At 37.0% G+C, this 16,821-nt stretch overlaps 2 protein-coding genes across 2 annotated transcripts in view; one reads left to right on the forward strand and one right to left on the reverse strand.

Annotated features, from left to right (window-relative positions):
- The window catches only part of LOC149926841 (uncharacterized), a 293,606-nt gene that overhangs the window by 194,889 nt on the left and 81,896 nt on the right, over positions 1 to 16,821 (forward strand). The gene's annotated exons all lie outside the window — the stretch shown is intronic.
- LOC149926846 (uncharacterized) overlaps positions 1 to 16,821 on the reverse strand; it is a 41,281-nt gene that overhangs the window by 19,836 nt on the left and 4,624 nt on the right. The window contains exon 2 of the mRNA XM_090158380.1: positions 8,733 to 8,855. Coding sequence (XP_090014506.1) covers positions 8,733 to 8,817 — 85 coding nt within the window. The 5' untranslated portion in view covers positions 8,818 to 8,855. The remainder of the gene's footprint in view (positions 1 to 8,732; positions 8,856 to 16,821) is intronic.

The following is a 16,821-nucleotide window of genomic DNA, read 5'->3' on the forward strand; positions in this document are numbered from 1 at the left end:
GATATAATATAAATATAGATAATATTTTTAAAATAACAATGATGTTAGGCAAAGCTCTCAATAATCTTATAATACTTATGATAATACATGTTAAAACTAATTAACATTCCCTTAATAATTATAATGTTTATATTTTGTACTTTTGTGCGCACTGAGCCGCTGAATGTAATGAAACGTAGCCTGTTCATTTTTAACACCACCCGTACAAAAATTTCTTTAGACACTTCAAAAAAAATTTAAAGCTCTATTGAGACTTTATGGGGCTCCTTTATTTAAATGGTTTATCCGATACATAAAAGCAATTAATAGTATTAAAAACTCGCTATATGATGAATTTCTTTTCGCACTGTGTTTTCTTCGTAAAAACCTTTCAAAATATCAGTGGGAATACTTCTCTCGTAAGATATATATTATACACTTCTGGTAATATTTAAATTATTGTTATTATTAATCTAAAATATTCCAAAATAAACACCTTTATAAAAACGACTCTTGATACAAGTATTCTTTTATTATTTTGTAGTTTGCCATTATGAATCTAAAATATTCCAAAAATAAACCCCTTTATCAAAACGACAGGCATTCTTTTATTATTTTGTAGTTTGATATTTTGTCAACAGTACGCCATGTACTGCGAATTTACTTCTATTAAAAATACTGTTCTCGCAACCACTTTGTCTATATAGAAACAACTCGGAAATATCTTTAGTATTTCTTTTTGACAGAACATGAGTAGGGTATTCATCAATATCCTGAACACTTGCTGGAAAGTACTTAGATAAAGTGTGAAATCTGATGTAAGAAATATAAAAATCGATAAATTTGAAGTATGATATGGACCATATTAAATCGAACGCGATTTCTTGTTTTAAGCTTTAGTTTATCCTCCTTTTATGGCGTATAGTTTCGCGCAAAGTCCATTATTTCCGTCGGCAGGTTTTATTTTCAAAGCGAAGTTTAAAATGAATGAGTTCGGGAGTTTTTCTGTCTCTCAATTTACAGGAACATCGCTGATAGAGAACTCATTCTCTCGTATTTCCCATCCCGTTGATTCTCTCATCTCATACGTTCTAAATTCACTCCGCCGCGAGTGTAAACTTTTATTTAGAATCTGTCCAGGGAATATCTAGTCCGAGAAATTACCAAACGCAGCCTTCATCGCGTCAACTGTAAAAATGCTCATTCTCGGAAAAGTTCAGGAATTTCATTATTTTGGTTCTGCATATTTTATAAATCATCATTTCGCGGAAACTTTGTAAAACTTTGTGTCACAAAAAACGTATCGCCAAAAGCATGTAATATATTTCTTACGAGAGCAGTAGCCATTTATCTAGTCTGCTAATGTTATTCACTTGAAATAAGTACTTTCGTGGTCCGGGTTCCCGTTGTTGTTCAAATTATGTTTCGGGGCGAATTACCTCTTATGAATAAAAAAGCCCAGGCAGTGAAATTTTAAAAGGAAAAGTAATGCTGTACAGTGGCGGCGCTAGGGGGTAGGCCAGGTAGGCCACTGCCTACCTTAAAATTTTGAGGGGCCCCAAATTGATCTAGAAAGGGTCTAAATTGTCGAAAGAGATAAAATTATTTATAAATAACAATGAAACAATTGTCGATAATGTATTTACAAATTTTTTAGGTATCTCCTAGTAAATAAAACCAGTTCTGTTATATTTGGACTCGTTTTACTGTTGTTAGAACTTTTTGTGTTCGTGATGTACATCACTACTTTATTTTATCTAGGAATATAATACTCGTCTCCTAGATTTTATTGAAGCATTTCGTTGAGAAAAGGGGGGTCCCGGGTCGGGGGCCCATTTATTTGGTTTGCCTACCCTCGCGAAAATTCCTGGCGCCGCCACTGATGCTGTATGGTTTGAGACATCATACGGTGTATCCTTCCACGATTTGTGGGGGGAAACTGCGCCTATTGTGAACTGAGAAGGCACACAGGGCCGACCAGAGAGGGGGGAAGCCGGTTCAAATTACCGGGACCCGTGTAGCCTAGTGGTCCGTATATTTTAAGAGCCCGTGTAGCCTAGGACCAAGTGTAGCCTAAGAGAACGTGTAGCCTAGTGGCCCGTCTATCTTAGGAGCCCGTGTAGCCTAGGAGCAAGTGTAGCCTAAGAGAACGTGTAGCCTAGTGACCCGTCTATCTTAGGAGCCCGTGTAGCCTAGGAGCAAGTGTAGCCTAAGAGAACGTGTAGCCTAGTGGCCCGTCTATCTTAGGAGCCCGTGTAGCCTAGGAGCAAGTGTAGCCTAAGAGAACGTGTAGCCTAGTGGCCCGTCTATCTTAGTAGCCCGTGTAGCTTAGGGGCCTGGGTAGCCTAAGGGCCTGAACAGCCTAGTATCCCTTGTAGCCAGTGTTCCGGGGTGGTAAATACCACCTGACATTTATTGTGGCAAAAATTGTCATGGTAAATAATGATTTTAGTGACAAATTGACATATAGTCGCAAATATTAGAAAAAGTAAAAATACTAATAGATTTTTCGTATGAAATACCATTTGGCTATTTTTTATATTTTTCACATAAATATATAAAATGTTTGGCTATTTTGAAACATTTGTAAAGCACAATTAAATATTTTTATTTTATTCATTGCTAAACGTTATAGCAAATTAAGTGTTCTAACAGTACAAAATTATTTTTTCCCCTTTTTGTCATTATATGCCATTATTTGTCACTATATGCCATTATTGGTCAAATTTGCCATTACTTGTCACTATTTACCAGTGACATGGCCTATATTCGAAAAAAGTGACATTTTAGGAACACTGCTTGTAGCCTAGGAGGTCTTGTAGCTTAATGGCTCGGGTAGCCTAGGAGCCCGGGTATTCTAGTTTCCCGTGTATCCTAGGGGCCCGTGTAGCCTAGTGGCCCGTCTATCTTAGGGGCCAGTGTCATTTAGGGGCCCGGGTAGCCTAACGGCCCGGATAGCCTAGGATCCCTTGTAGCCTAGGAGCCCATGTAGCCTAGGGGCCCATGTCGCTAAACTAATTCTTGTTTTAGGCAAACAATTTTGCTACTTTGTTTTACTCTAACTTAAAAATTTTATGCAGAACATTCAAAATCGTTGAAAAATTAACTATATATTAAGACTAGCTAATATTAGCTCGAAATCAATACGAGTGCTTCGAAAAACCACTTTTATGTTGAAACTATTCAAGAATAAAGTTTAATGGATTAAAATTGTTAAATAATTTTTGATGATAAATATAAACAAATCAAAAAGGCAATATCCAAAATATTGTATCAATATGAACGCTCTTAATAAATCCTTCGTATAATTTAATGAAAATTCTTGGTCATTTTGTAAACAAATCTATAGATTTAGAAGGATGTCCATTAAAAAGCAATTTACTATCATTAGTACCAGAAGTCTATAACTATCTCTCATGAAAGAAGTATCGATTTAGGGTATTTTGATTTTGCTCTCGTAAGAGAGATACATGTATATACAGGGTGTCCACTAAAAACGAAAATTGATAAATAACTGAAAAACGTTATTTTTGAAAAATTTAAAATTTCTATAAAACATTCCTCGTGCAGGGGGACATTTACAAAATTACTAGTGTAAAATTGAATGACATTAAACCATGTCTCCAAGGTCATTAAAAAACCGTTGGGCTTACGGTTTTTTATTATAATGAGAAAGTTGTTGCTCGCCTTATTACTAGTTCAAATAACTTAGATTTGACTAAATTTGACCAATCAGAAGAAGAGAAATTGAAGGATAATGAATTGAACCTGATTTCTGTAAGATTGGTTTTAGAATAATTTTATATATATATATATATACATAGAGGATAGCGCCGCCGATCAAACGCCGCCGCCGCCGATTATTTAGATAACGCCGAAACGCCGCCGCCGCCGCCGAAACATTTTCATTTCGCCACCGAATTAATTTCCATTATTAAAGTATAATAATTAAGTTTTGAGATCTAAACTACATAGATTTTTCTTTTGGTAGTGCTACGATTCCTAGGCTGTTGGGTGGACCGTACTAGCGTTATAAAATGAAAAATAATTAATAATTTCCAAAAGATCTGGCACCACTGCACCGCGCGCACCAAGATTTTCTGCAGCAGATAGCTGGGATAGGAGAGAGAGAAATGAAAACGGCTTTGGAGTTGCCTCGCCTCGTATTTTGTAATAAGTACAGAAACGTATCAGCTGCATTGGCTGCATTCAGCAATAACTATTCTATTACATTTTAAAAATTCCTTTGGTACAAAGATAAAATAATTTGTGATAATAGACTTAAATGCGCGGGGAAAAACCGGATTTGGGGGGATGAAATTTCTGCGGTAGAGGGCTGGCTCGTTGGTTGTCTGTACGATAATGGCGGCGCCCAGCAAAAGTTTCTAAAAAGAGTGTATAGATAATAATACTAGTGAAATGGTAGTAAATTAGTACAGTATTGTTATTACTAGCGTAAATGTTTTAGTTTAATAGTATCATATGTGACATAGTTACTCATAAGTGTGCCTCTGTTTAACATATCTGTATTAAAATTTAAATGAGACCTTGTTTCACAGCCACCAAAGGCTATATAAAGCTACGCGTAACTTTATATAGTCTTTGACACCCACCAAAGAAAATACAGCACTAACGTCGCGTAAAACTGGTTTTAACTTCCTTCCCCCCTACGCGAGAACTAGTTTTGATGACGATAAAACCGTCATCGACTGGGAAGTGACGTCAATAACGTCATATCCTTGCAAAAAAATTCATTCAGGCACACTTATGATTAAATAAGTTACATCTGATAGTATGTAACCAAAGTTACCTCTTCTTTGTTTTGGAAACAAGTGGTTCCTATTTTAATAAAATACATTCTATTAAACATGTATTTTTTATATGTGTTTAACAATTTAAGTTCTAGCGGTCTATTAAAAGGCTGGCGCTATTTCTGAGGGGGGGGGCAGTTTTTCCCCTTAGGCGCCGCCGCCGCCGATTTTTTTCAACGCCGCCGATTATTTTCTTCAAATCGGCGCTCCACGCCGCCGCCGAACTAATTATCGTTCCCGCCACCGCCATTGAAAATTGGTTCGGCGCTATGCTCTATATATACAAGGCCATAGAAGTGACTTTATGATATTAACAAAGTTTATATATATATATATAAACTTTGTTAATATCATAAAGTCACTTCTATGGCGTTGTATTTAGGTGAAATAGCCATCGATCGAAACGTGTATTTAGCTAAAACAAAAAGAAATCCAATTTCCAGGAAGGTTTTCTCTTTATGTACATATTAATCGACACAATAGTGTCCGAAAGATTAGGTCCCCAGACATATATATATATTCCCGTCACGTATCACTTGGTGGTAAGTCTAAGACGGAATTGACATTATCCTGGCCTTTATCAACGCAATCAGGTAATCCACGTCGCTACGACAGCTATCCCGCGCGTGTATCGAAAGCGGGTGACGTAATTCGCTGGCCTTTGTAGTTTCGTAAAATCCCGGGAGTCGTCTGGTATACGGCCCAACTATGACTCATCGGACAGCTCAAGGAAAGCTATCGAACGGGTACAGTCTATCGGTATGACTTAAGAGTCGAAGTTCGGCTTCGGAGCCGAGTAGACCAGACGTCATATGACGTCATTGGCACGCGGCCACGATCACTTACTGTTGCCATGGCAACCCCGCCTTTCTTCCTTCTCTCCACCCGCTTTTATTCCCGATCGGCGAAAATGAAAAAGAGAAACACGCTCAGAACGCGATGATTGAACCGTTTTTCTACTTTACCAGCGTTCTCTCTCTGCCTCTGCAGCTCGCCTTCGTTTATTTTTCTATCGGCTTTGATTCACTGCCAAAAATTCAAACTCTTTCTGCCCCCCTCCCGCGCCTTTGAAAACCGTATCTCTGAATTTTCTACTGTTGACCTACTAATTCTTCTTTATATTCGCGACCGAAAACTATAGCTACGCCCCCTTTGGTTTTCCATTGAAACCTAGATAGGTAGCGGCTAAAGCAGACGCTATTAGTTTTTCCTCGTCGATATTCGTAAATTTCACTTTATAAATAATGATACTTGCATTTTAATATAATTTTTGCATCGTTTGCTTATATGTTGATAAGGTTATTTAAGAAAAAACGTCCTTATGTCTTTTTGATTTGTCTGTAGCAGACGCTACCTCGGAGAAGCTATCACCGTTCCAAAGACTAATAATAAATAATCGAGATTTCATAGGCACATTATGATTTATATGGCCATTGGCGAAACCTTGGATTAATAATAGTAGTTCCTACCTGATATATCACTTGGGGAAAAAAAAACCTGACTAGCAACTGGCTTTCGCGACAGCAGCGCCGCTACGGGGAAGTTAGCGGAGAATTTCTAAAACTCCCGTCACACGTAGCCGTCTACAAGGCAGAGCCCGTAACACACACTTAGCAATTGCACGCGGAGCTATAGAGTGATATATCCAGGTAGGAACAGTCTATCATTAAAATATTAGCGTTGGGAGAATAGGAATTATCATACTTATTCTATTATGTTACTTATGGTAGAATAGTAATAGCAATTTATCTATAAAAGATAATAATAATAATAATAATAATAATAATCAGCTAGGCTAATACCCAAGGCACCACCTTAGGCCTAAGTCGTCAAGCGACTTTTAAAGCCCTTAAATCAGGTGGCCGGGTTACAATGCGTAGGAGGGTGGTGGCAAGCCCTGCATGCCACGAGATCGAGCCAACAGCTCCCTACACTAACTATTACCGTATTATATATTTCTACTTCTACTCAATGGTCGAATTTTAAGTAAATAAATGGCCTGTACGCGTTACTGCGGAGAAGCTAGCACCGCTACGCCCCCTAGACTCGTTTCGGTTGCTAATAGGGTGACATTTTAAAAAGTACTGTCTCATTTCCATGAAATAAAACCATAAAAAAAATTAAAAGTATAAAAAGTTTTTTCTCCTTAAGCTTAAGCTTTTCAGTGCTTTATTGGCACGCGCGTGTCGCACGCGGACTTCGAATTCCAAAATCTTCATCGATTCCAGCGACGTAGAAAAACATTAACACGTAACCTCCCGTTTTTTTATAGAAACACCTATTAGCGACTAACTCTAACTAAGATTAAGTGGAAAATTATTGCGTTTGGAATCTCCTAAATGTTGACTTCGCCCACGTCCGTGCGGTGCTAAAGGTCAGAATCTAAAGGCGTGGCGGGTGGAACGGTGCGCGTTAAATATGCAAAACGTGATCCGACTTTCCATAAAGGCTGGCTTTCCTTAGGGCAAAAACGCCACGACGATGAGCGTCGACCCGAAAAATGTCCGTTAGGCTTAATGCAATATTTTTGCGTCGACTCTCACCGTTGCGGCGTTTTTGACCTAGTGAAAACTAGCCTTTACATTCTTGGTATATAATTTTATTTTTAAATGTAATACTTTGTTAAATTAATAACTGAATTTAGAACTTGCCAGATGTAAAGAAAAGGAAATTATGGTATACAAACTCAAAAGTTATTGCATTTTTGCAAAATTATTTCACTAGCATTATGTAGGCCTGTTTCGAGAATAGTCTTAGTCGATAATTCAAAATAACGGTCAAATATTTTCGGCGGCGTAATCGTCGGCCATTTTCGGTATGGAGATACAGGATGGAAGGCAGGCAAGGCTGCCAGATTTCGATAGACCGAAAACGGCAAACTCTCTCAAATGTTTTCGTTTTCAAAACGAAAATTAAATTAATAATTAATTTTAAAGATCAAACCACCAAAAATTGGCGTTGTCATCGTCAAGATTTAATTTAAACAAAGGCGACTAATAACCTTATTGGCGAAACATGAGTGCAAAATGTTAGTGGGTTCGAAAATTATTGACAATAGAGTACGGCTGTCCCATAGCAAAACCTTTTAACCAACACGATCGTAATTTTGAGATATTTGACTTTTTGAAAACCTAAGTTAAAAGATTTTAACGTGGTTTTAATGCAAAAATTATAAAATCCAAAACCATTTTTTAAGTCATAAATAGTTAAATATTGACTTTTACCTGAAACTTTTACAGTACTTTTGTACATGCCTTAGTAATACTGATGCGTAAAAATCAAATTTTTCACAAATTTGTTGGTTATAAGGTTTTGCCATGGGGCGCGAAATTTTTATGAATTATTAAAAAGCATGGGTGACGCCGTGTGACGTAACACTGCCATTAGTCTATATGGTAAGTAGTATAAGAATTTTTGAAAATATGAAAGGCGTACCATATGGCACACTGTTGAAATTTTAGTACATTCTAAATTCCTAACTAGAATTATTGAATTGTACCATAATTATGGTAAGTCTGGCAACACTGGCGCCACTAACGACGTAAGTACTAGGAGGCTTAAGCCATTTCCACCAATAAGAAAGCATTTGAAAGGTTTTTGGCCTTTGCCCTTCTTTTCTATTGGGCAATCAAAAAGCGTGACCTTTCACCAACTTTCCCATTGGTGAAAATGCCTTAAAACCCCTAGTACTAACAATGTTAGTGGCGCCATCTAACCGGGTGCTGCCTTAAAGGGACTTTCACGGGAGATCTGTGGGGGGGGGGGGGGGTGAAATCCATTTAAAATACGTCATTCGGTCGACGTTCGCTGCATTTACAAAGTTACACTCTGATGACGTTTCAGTGGCGCTTTTTGAATCGACTTCCGTCCCCTCACAGCTCCCTTGAAAGTTCCTTAAGAAATTTACGAGCGCTGGGGTTGGTAGACCAAAATAGAGCTTACCGGTCGTCGATTTTGGAAGAGCGCTGACCAAGTGCATCGCTGCTAAAGCCAATAGCAAACTCGGAAATGAATTTCGGAACTTCATGCTGGGTTTATGTTATGTAGATTGCACAAAATTCGCACCTGAAAATAAATACCCAAAATTATGACTTGTAAAAATTAAATGTTTACAATTCAACAATTATAATTAAAACAAGACGAAGTTTCCGTTGAAACATCTAGAGGTTTATAATCTTATTCGTTTTTATTAAAAAAACAATTTTGAATTCAAATAAATACCTAAATTATTGATTTTTATCGGTGCATATACTGAGTTTGACTGGTAAAACATTTGTTTCCAGAGTACTAACATAGATTTAAAGAAAATAGGCCCCCTTTTTGAGAATTCTGTGGGGATCTAAGACAAAATCCCCCCGGGACATAATCCCCCGGACAAAATCACCCCCAATGTGCTTTTCTAAGACAAAATCCCCCCAGTAAAAGAAAAAATCCCCCCAAGTAAAAGACAAAATGATTTTAAAGTTTTGGCCTAATTTTTAAATTTAAATTAGATTAATATTTCTATGCATTAATTTTATTTCCACCACAACCTAGACCATTTACAATACAATGCGTATATTAAATATAAGTAAAATAGAGTAAGTGTTCCCCGTATTGGCGCCTAACGGCGCCGCGCACTCACTTCACTCGAGCGCTGGGGGCGCGCGTCGCCACCTCAGCCCCATTCTTGCTATCACGATGGGCCGTCTGTAACGCAACCTGGAGGACAGTACCTAGCCTAACGCACCTGGTATTATTTAAACCAATATTAACTTATTCTTATTTATGCTACAATGTAAGAATCATCCCGAAAGTGAGCTTATACCTAACCGAAAATAAATAACCACCTACCCGAAATTAAACTAAAACTTACCCGAATGTATATTACAACCTACCCGAAAGTAAGCTACAACCTACCCGAAAATAAGTTACAACTTACCCGAAAGTAAACAGCCAACCTAACCTATCCTAGAATCGGTAGAAATTTGGGGGGATTTTGTCCGAACAATCAATTGGAATGGGGGGATTTTGTCCTGGGGGATTGTGACCTTCTGGGGGATTTTGTCCTGCTGGGGGATTCTGTCCGTATTCCATTCTGTGGACGCTTTGCAAATTCCAGGTAGGCTTTTGCTGTAGCCCCCACCCCGCCTAGGCTGCCTACCCTCAGAGCAGCTACTGAATGGATTTGCTTAACTATGGTATCGTTTGTCTAAGGGCTAAGCAGATCTTGTCACAGTGGTAACACCATTAAAGATGGATTTTTAAATATTCTAAGTTTTATCAGATGGCGCTAGCTGCTTGAAACGTAGAAATTTTAAATTATATAAAAAGCGCGTTGTACTTTTGATTTTAGTTTTTACGTAAAATATAGTGCTACAAGTTCTTAGTGGTTTAAAACAATAATCAGCTAGGCTAATACCCAGACACCACCTTAGGCCTAAGTCATCAAGTTACTTTTAAAGCCATTAATTCAGGTGGCCGGGTTACAATGCGTAGGAGGGTGGTGAAAAGCCCTACGTGCCACGCGAGCCAAAAGCTCTCTACACTAACTATTACCGTTAACCTCAACAAGTTTTTATGGAAAGAGAAACCCAAAGAACTCGGGGAAAACCCCTTAAACCAGTGGGGAGATAAATTTAAAACTCAACACAGAAGGAGTTGTTCCGAGTTTTCACCTTGTGCCACAAGCTGGGATCGAGGTGAAAGTGCTAACAACTCCGCCACCCCAATTAAGCATGTATATCCGGACAGGATTTCAGAAATTGTTATGTGCTAAATAGTGGTTCAGTAAAGAAGCTATAGATGGCGGTACTGTAATTACAAAATTTCGTCTGCTATAATACGAATTTACCCTTGATGAAATCTCCAGTATATTTTTAAGAACCTTTACAGTGGAATCAGCTTTAGAGAGCTGCATTTGAAGTAAAAACTTTACCATTCCCAAATTCTCAATTCAAAGTATTTCGATCAGAAGGAAATTAAATTACCGACCATTCCCGAAATTTGATCCATCCATTCCCAAACCGAAAAAAAGATATCAATCTGATCACTCTCCATTCCCGCGATTACCGCTGTTATTCGTAAAAAACCGTTTCCAGTAGAGCCTAGCGCCGCCGATATTTTCTCTGAAGTCGAGCCACCGCCGCCGATAAATTTTGATCCCGCCGCCGAATTGTTTTTTAGATTTTCTACGTAACTTTTTTTTTTTCCTTCAAAAACATTTTGGAATTTTATTTCAAAATTTTCAAAAGGGGGGGGGGATAAACTTTTGCCCCTTCACGCCGCCACCGCCGAAAAAATGCAACACCGCGGAGGATTTTATAAAAATCGGCGCTTAGCTCTACTTTCTAGGCGGCTTTCTAATCGGATTTTTCGATAGAAAATGTATAGATTAAAATAAAGCCTATTCATATTTCAATTCCATTTTGTTTTTAATAAATTCCGGGAAGCACAAAGACTTCCGGAGAATAGGAAATTGCTATGAGCAGGATCCGAAAACTTTAATATCCCGCTTTTGTCGGTACGGCGACCTGTCAAAAGGCATATCTGACAAGGCTGCTCTGGCAATTAGTCGCTGCAGCCGAAAAGGGGAACGCGGTGGGCAGCGAGGAAGAGTTCAAAGGTCGTCTGTCATAGATCCCTTAGATCCAATATTGATTAAAAGGAGGGCTAAGTAGTCTCAAGGAGGAACTCGCTGGGGCATTCGCGTGTCCCCCTTCTTCATTTCGACGCGGCTCGCGCCCGGGAGGACCGTGTCCCCTCGGAATTACGTCTACGTGTTTCCCTCCAAACGAAGGCAATACTCGACGACAGCGCCATCGCGCGCGCGGGTGTCGAAAATTAAAAGCCCCGTTTCGCCAGAGTGACTTTTGAATTTCCGGATTCCGAGTTTAATTGATGAATTTCGGCGGCGCTAATGAGAATCGCTTTTCGTTTTTCTACAGATAAATTGAAATGGACGTAAATTGGAAAATGTTTCGTTTTATTTCGCTCTCGTGATTGCAGTTTATCTATTTCGTGGCGGACCCGGGGCAATGTCTCGGTCGACGTTTTGACCGGGGAGATCGGACATTTACCCAGGTCCACTCTTAAATTTTAAAATCCTTAAATCAACTCGAAAATTAGTTGTAAAATTAGTGACAAAATATCAAAATTGTGGTTTGAAAATTTACGAATCTGGCTAAAATCTCAAAAACTTTTTTTGAAATAGTAAATCCTTGGTTAAATTATCCTTTAAAACCTATTTCAGTATCCTAACATCTACTTTAAAATCTTAAAATCTATTATACAATCTTAAAATCTACTGTAATATCTTAAAATCTACATTAATATCTTAAAATCGACTTTAAAATCTTAAAAACTACTTTGAAATCTTAAAATCTACTTTGAAAATATCGAAATCTATTTTAAAATGTCGAAATCTATTTTAAAATATCGAAATCTATTTTAAAAATATCGAAATCTATTTTAAAATATCGAAACCTGTTTTAAAACCTTAAAATCTATTTTAAACCTTCAAATCTATTTTAAAATGTCGAAATCTATTTTATAACCTTCAAATCTATTTTAAAACCTTCAAATCTATTTTAAAACCTTCAAATCTATTTTAAAAACTTCAAATCTATTTTAAAACCTTCAAATCTATTTTAAAACCTTCAAATCTATTTTCAAACCTTCAAATCTATTTTAAAAACTTCAGTTCTATTTTAAAACCTCAAAATATATTTTAAAACCTCAAAATATATTTTAAAACTTTCAAATCTATTTTAAAATCTTTAAATATATTTTAAAACCTTAAAATCTATTTTAAAACCTTCAAATCTATTTTAAAACCTTCAAATCTATTTTAAAACCTTCAAATCTATTTTAAAAACTTCAAATCTATTTTAAAACCTCAAAATATATTTTAAAACCTTCAAATCTATTTTAAAATCTTTAAATATATTTTAAAACCTTAAAATCTATTTTAAAACCTTAAAACCTATTTTAATATCTTAAAATATATTTTACAATCTACTTTAAAATCTTAAAATCTACTTAAAAATCTTAAAATCTACTTTAAAACCTTAAAATCTATTTTAATATTTTAAACCTTAAAATCTATTAATTAGTCTCATATTTTAAAAGTATGTTGGAATTCTAAATACTGTACGTAAAACAGATAAAATGTCCGACCCTTCAAAAATTATATTACAAAGAAAATTCGCAGTTAAATACTTAAAACCATGTCATCAAGGTCATTCAAAAACTATCTCAAGAACCGTTAGATTTAGAGACTCTATTCCAATTAGAAAGGTGTGCGCCATCGCATTTTATATCCAAATGGCTCTGAACCGATGTTAATTGTCCAATAGGAGGCCAAGAAAATAAACACCAAAAACCAGAATGTCATAATTAAAACTGTCCAAGAGATCATTCTTAGGTGTTAAAAATTTAGAAAGTACTTGTATTACGGCATCGTCACTTTCAGGACAAATTCACTCTGGTAAGATATCTTACACTATTCAAATTCGGTTGACCTTGAACCAAGTCCTCAAGGTCATTCAAAATGTATCTCGAAAGCATTAATGCGCTCCATCACTTTTAGGTCCAAATTTTTTTCAACCGACCTAATCTGAGCTTAAAGGCTGACTACATAAATTTTCGGTTTACTCTGTCTTTCACTGGTAGCAGGCTTACTGCAAAACACATGCGCCATGCAGTCAGCCTACTTCCAGTGAAAGACAGAGTAAACCGAAGATTTATGTAGTCGGCCTTTAAGTTAAATATTTTTTGTCTTTCTAATTGTTATTTGTCATCTTGTTAATGGTGTTTATTTTCTTAGCTTATTATTGGCCAATTAACATCGGTTCAGAGCCACTTTTGTATAAAATGCATCCTGTATAATATATTCCTTATAAGGTGAGTATACTAGTATGGTATAATAGTTTTACGGGCTCTAGTAGTTTTCAAAACGCGAAGCATACATTAAATAACGACTGAAAATATATAGTTTACCAATATCAAATGTAAAAATTCCGATCGTCTATATTATCTTTAAGAAATATGTTATACGCGTCTGATGAAAGTAGCCTTTCCCTATAGAGACGATGGCGTCACGTGAAAGCGTATAACTAGTAACATAAGTTACATAAAGACAATAAGTATGACACTGCCTCTTGTATTAATGCTAATTTCCTGATCGAACCTTTTTTCGACACTGAAATCCACGCCAAGCTCCAGCCGGGACTTGCACCAGAGCTGAGTAGTATTATGAATCTAATTAAGCCATGAATATTCAACTGGAATACACTAGGTCACCTCCGGCGTGGGGGTATATTTCGGCTGTTATTTATAAGCAGTTAGTTACGTGGTTAGGTTTCCTTTATAGCAGTACAAAAAGATTCATGTATTTATTTAATATTATTAGAATAGTTATTATTATAATAAAATTATAACGGATCATTTATTATTTAATAGTAATAATAATATGGCAAACACTGACAAAGGTCTTCGTCCAAAGTATCACCGAGGCTTAGTTTTTCAGAGATAGTTTGTAATTTTGTATGTTTAAATTGTTAAAAACCTCACAGGCACTCGATAGAATCGCTTTCAAAAGATCGAAGTATTGTATTTTGATTATAGAAATATTTATAACTTCAAACCATATTTTTAACAAAATAACGCGAACCGAGAAGTGATTTCACGAATTCGAGGTGGTTCTGCTCTCGTAAACAATCTTGCGCTAAAATGAAATCATTTCCGAATTCGTGTGTCGCGAAAATAGGCTCCCTCCCACGTTATCTCAGAAACGGCAAAATTTGATTTATAAAAAAAATATTTTATTTTATAGATAAAAATTATTCTAGTTTGGAACCTTTAAATATATATGTCCTAAAACCGTTATCGCATTTTTCTCAAAATCTATAGAAGGTAGATTTTTAAACTTTCAGAGTATACGTATTTTACAAGGTGTTTCACAAGGTTAGGCAAAAATTTTAAGGAGTTGTAGGAAGTGAGTTGAGAAGTATGCCAGTTTTTTCCCATTTTCCTACGATGTGTTTAATTAAACCCATTGCACATTTCTTATTTACTCATTTGTTTTGTGTTATTTATCTCAATTCTCACGCATTCTCAAATTAATCGTACCCCTGAAATAGCATTTCCCTGCTGCTTGGTTTTGCGCTTGTTGCAGCCTACTTCCAGGGGCTAGTAGGCCACACTTTGAAGCTCTCTAGCGCTCTTTTAACTCATCGAAGGAAAATGGGGGAAAAACAGGCATAGTTCTCAACTCACCCCCTACAACTCCTTCAAATTTTTGAATAACGTTTTGAAACACCCTGTATAATATTATTAAACTTTGCCACTTTGGGGAATATTTAACTGAGAGCTAGTAGTGGAGTGAAGAAAATCTCCCCCTAGCGAGGCGCTGCCAAAGGCTACGTGTGACGCGTTAGAAAGCGGACGCAAAATGGTGACGAAGCCCGTCTTGTGAATAGTTAGATATATCAGTAAACCTTTTGCATATAAAGAATAGGAAGTGTCACACTTATGTAACAATATTATACACTTATGGTATGACGTAAGGAACCCAATGTTTTCAAGAATGCTCAACAACTTTCTTGTCTTACCGGACAAAAAATAAATTTTGGAAAAACATGAAAATCTTTTTAGAATCTTTCCCTACGTCATACGTCAGCCCTGGAAATTTATAAACTCTACCTATTATGGATTTTGAGAAAAATGCGATGGTGTCAGATTTTGTTCTGACACCCAGTATTTACTAAAAAAACCTCGACGAAATTTTTATTTTAAAAGTGTGCCGTTTTGGGAAATCTCAATACACTAGAGGACTACAACTAGGTTGCGCAATAGCTCTGAAAACCAGTTCGGTGATAATTTTTCCTAATTGACATACTTAATTATATTATGTTACTTATGCCAGTAATGATAACCAATACGAACTTTCTAGATAAAAACCCGTTAGGCAGCACGTAGGCCCAGTACGAACAAATCATTCATTAACGCCATCTGTCAGAAAATAGTGAGATTTTTTCTCCTTTACAAATTAGTTCGTTATTTCACCAAGAATTTGGTGCGACGACGGGGGGGAGGGGGAAGACCGCAGCGGGTGGTTCTAACAACGCCTTTGCCCCATTGAATGCCTCTTTCATTACCGCTTCCAAAATAATCTCCGTACCTCGCGAAGCAGACAATACCCACCCCCGAAGCGTTTCCAGGACTATCCGGTAAATCGGTTAATTTTCCTGGAGAATCGTATTTTTCCCTCCCCTCTCGGCAACCTTAATCGGGGACAAAAATAAGATTAGCCTTAAATTACGGCGAGTACAGATGGCGCTGGCCGCGTCCAATCATTAAAAGGTTTTTTTCGTCATCTTCCCGCGAAACTAAATCCGGGACTAGCGCTGATCTGGCTGCGATGCTTTCTAGGTGCATTCTTCGGCTAAAATCTCCGGGAGCGTGTAACAGGGAGGTAAATGCTTTTAAAGCCCCTCTCATCGGGGAAGGATTTGCGGCCAATTTCGGGCCCTAGTTGAAAGGCTGATGTACCGCCGTTATTAGTCCCAAATGCGTAAACGTAAAGTCCATCCACCTTCCAACTTCGATAATTATATTAAATATAATGTATGGAAGATGCTTCGTAGAAGAGAGAGAGGATTGCGCGCCTTTGAGTAGAGCTCTGATGCGGACAGAGTGTTACGTCTACTGCTTAGGCGAACGTAGCGCCATCTTCGAGCGGAAAAATGAATTTAGAACTTTCTAAAAAGGCGTGCGTCCATGTAGAGTTCTGTATAAAAGAATTTTGGCGTAGTTCGTATTTTTAGATAAGATAAGTTGATAAAAGTTCTTTCAAGAATAATTAGATTTATTTTGCTCTCGGCAACTCGAAAATACAAATGGTGTCCTTCGACTCGCGAGATGCGCAACAACGCTTTCGATTTTTCGAATTACAACATTTAAGAGTTCCCTAAACATTCATGTTGAAAATAAACATTTAGAGATTTTTATACGGCTCTACTTCCTCTCAAACAATTCAGGATTCTACGTC

This window comes from Leiobunum rupestre, chromosome 9 (assembly GCF_980474605.1).
Source record: "Leiobunum rupestre chromosome 9, qqLeiRupe1.1.hap1, whole genome shotgun sequence".
NCBI lineage: Eukaryota > Metazoa > Arthropoda > Arachnida > Opiliones > Sclerosomatidae > Leiobunum > Leiobunum rupestre.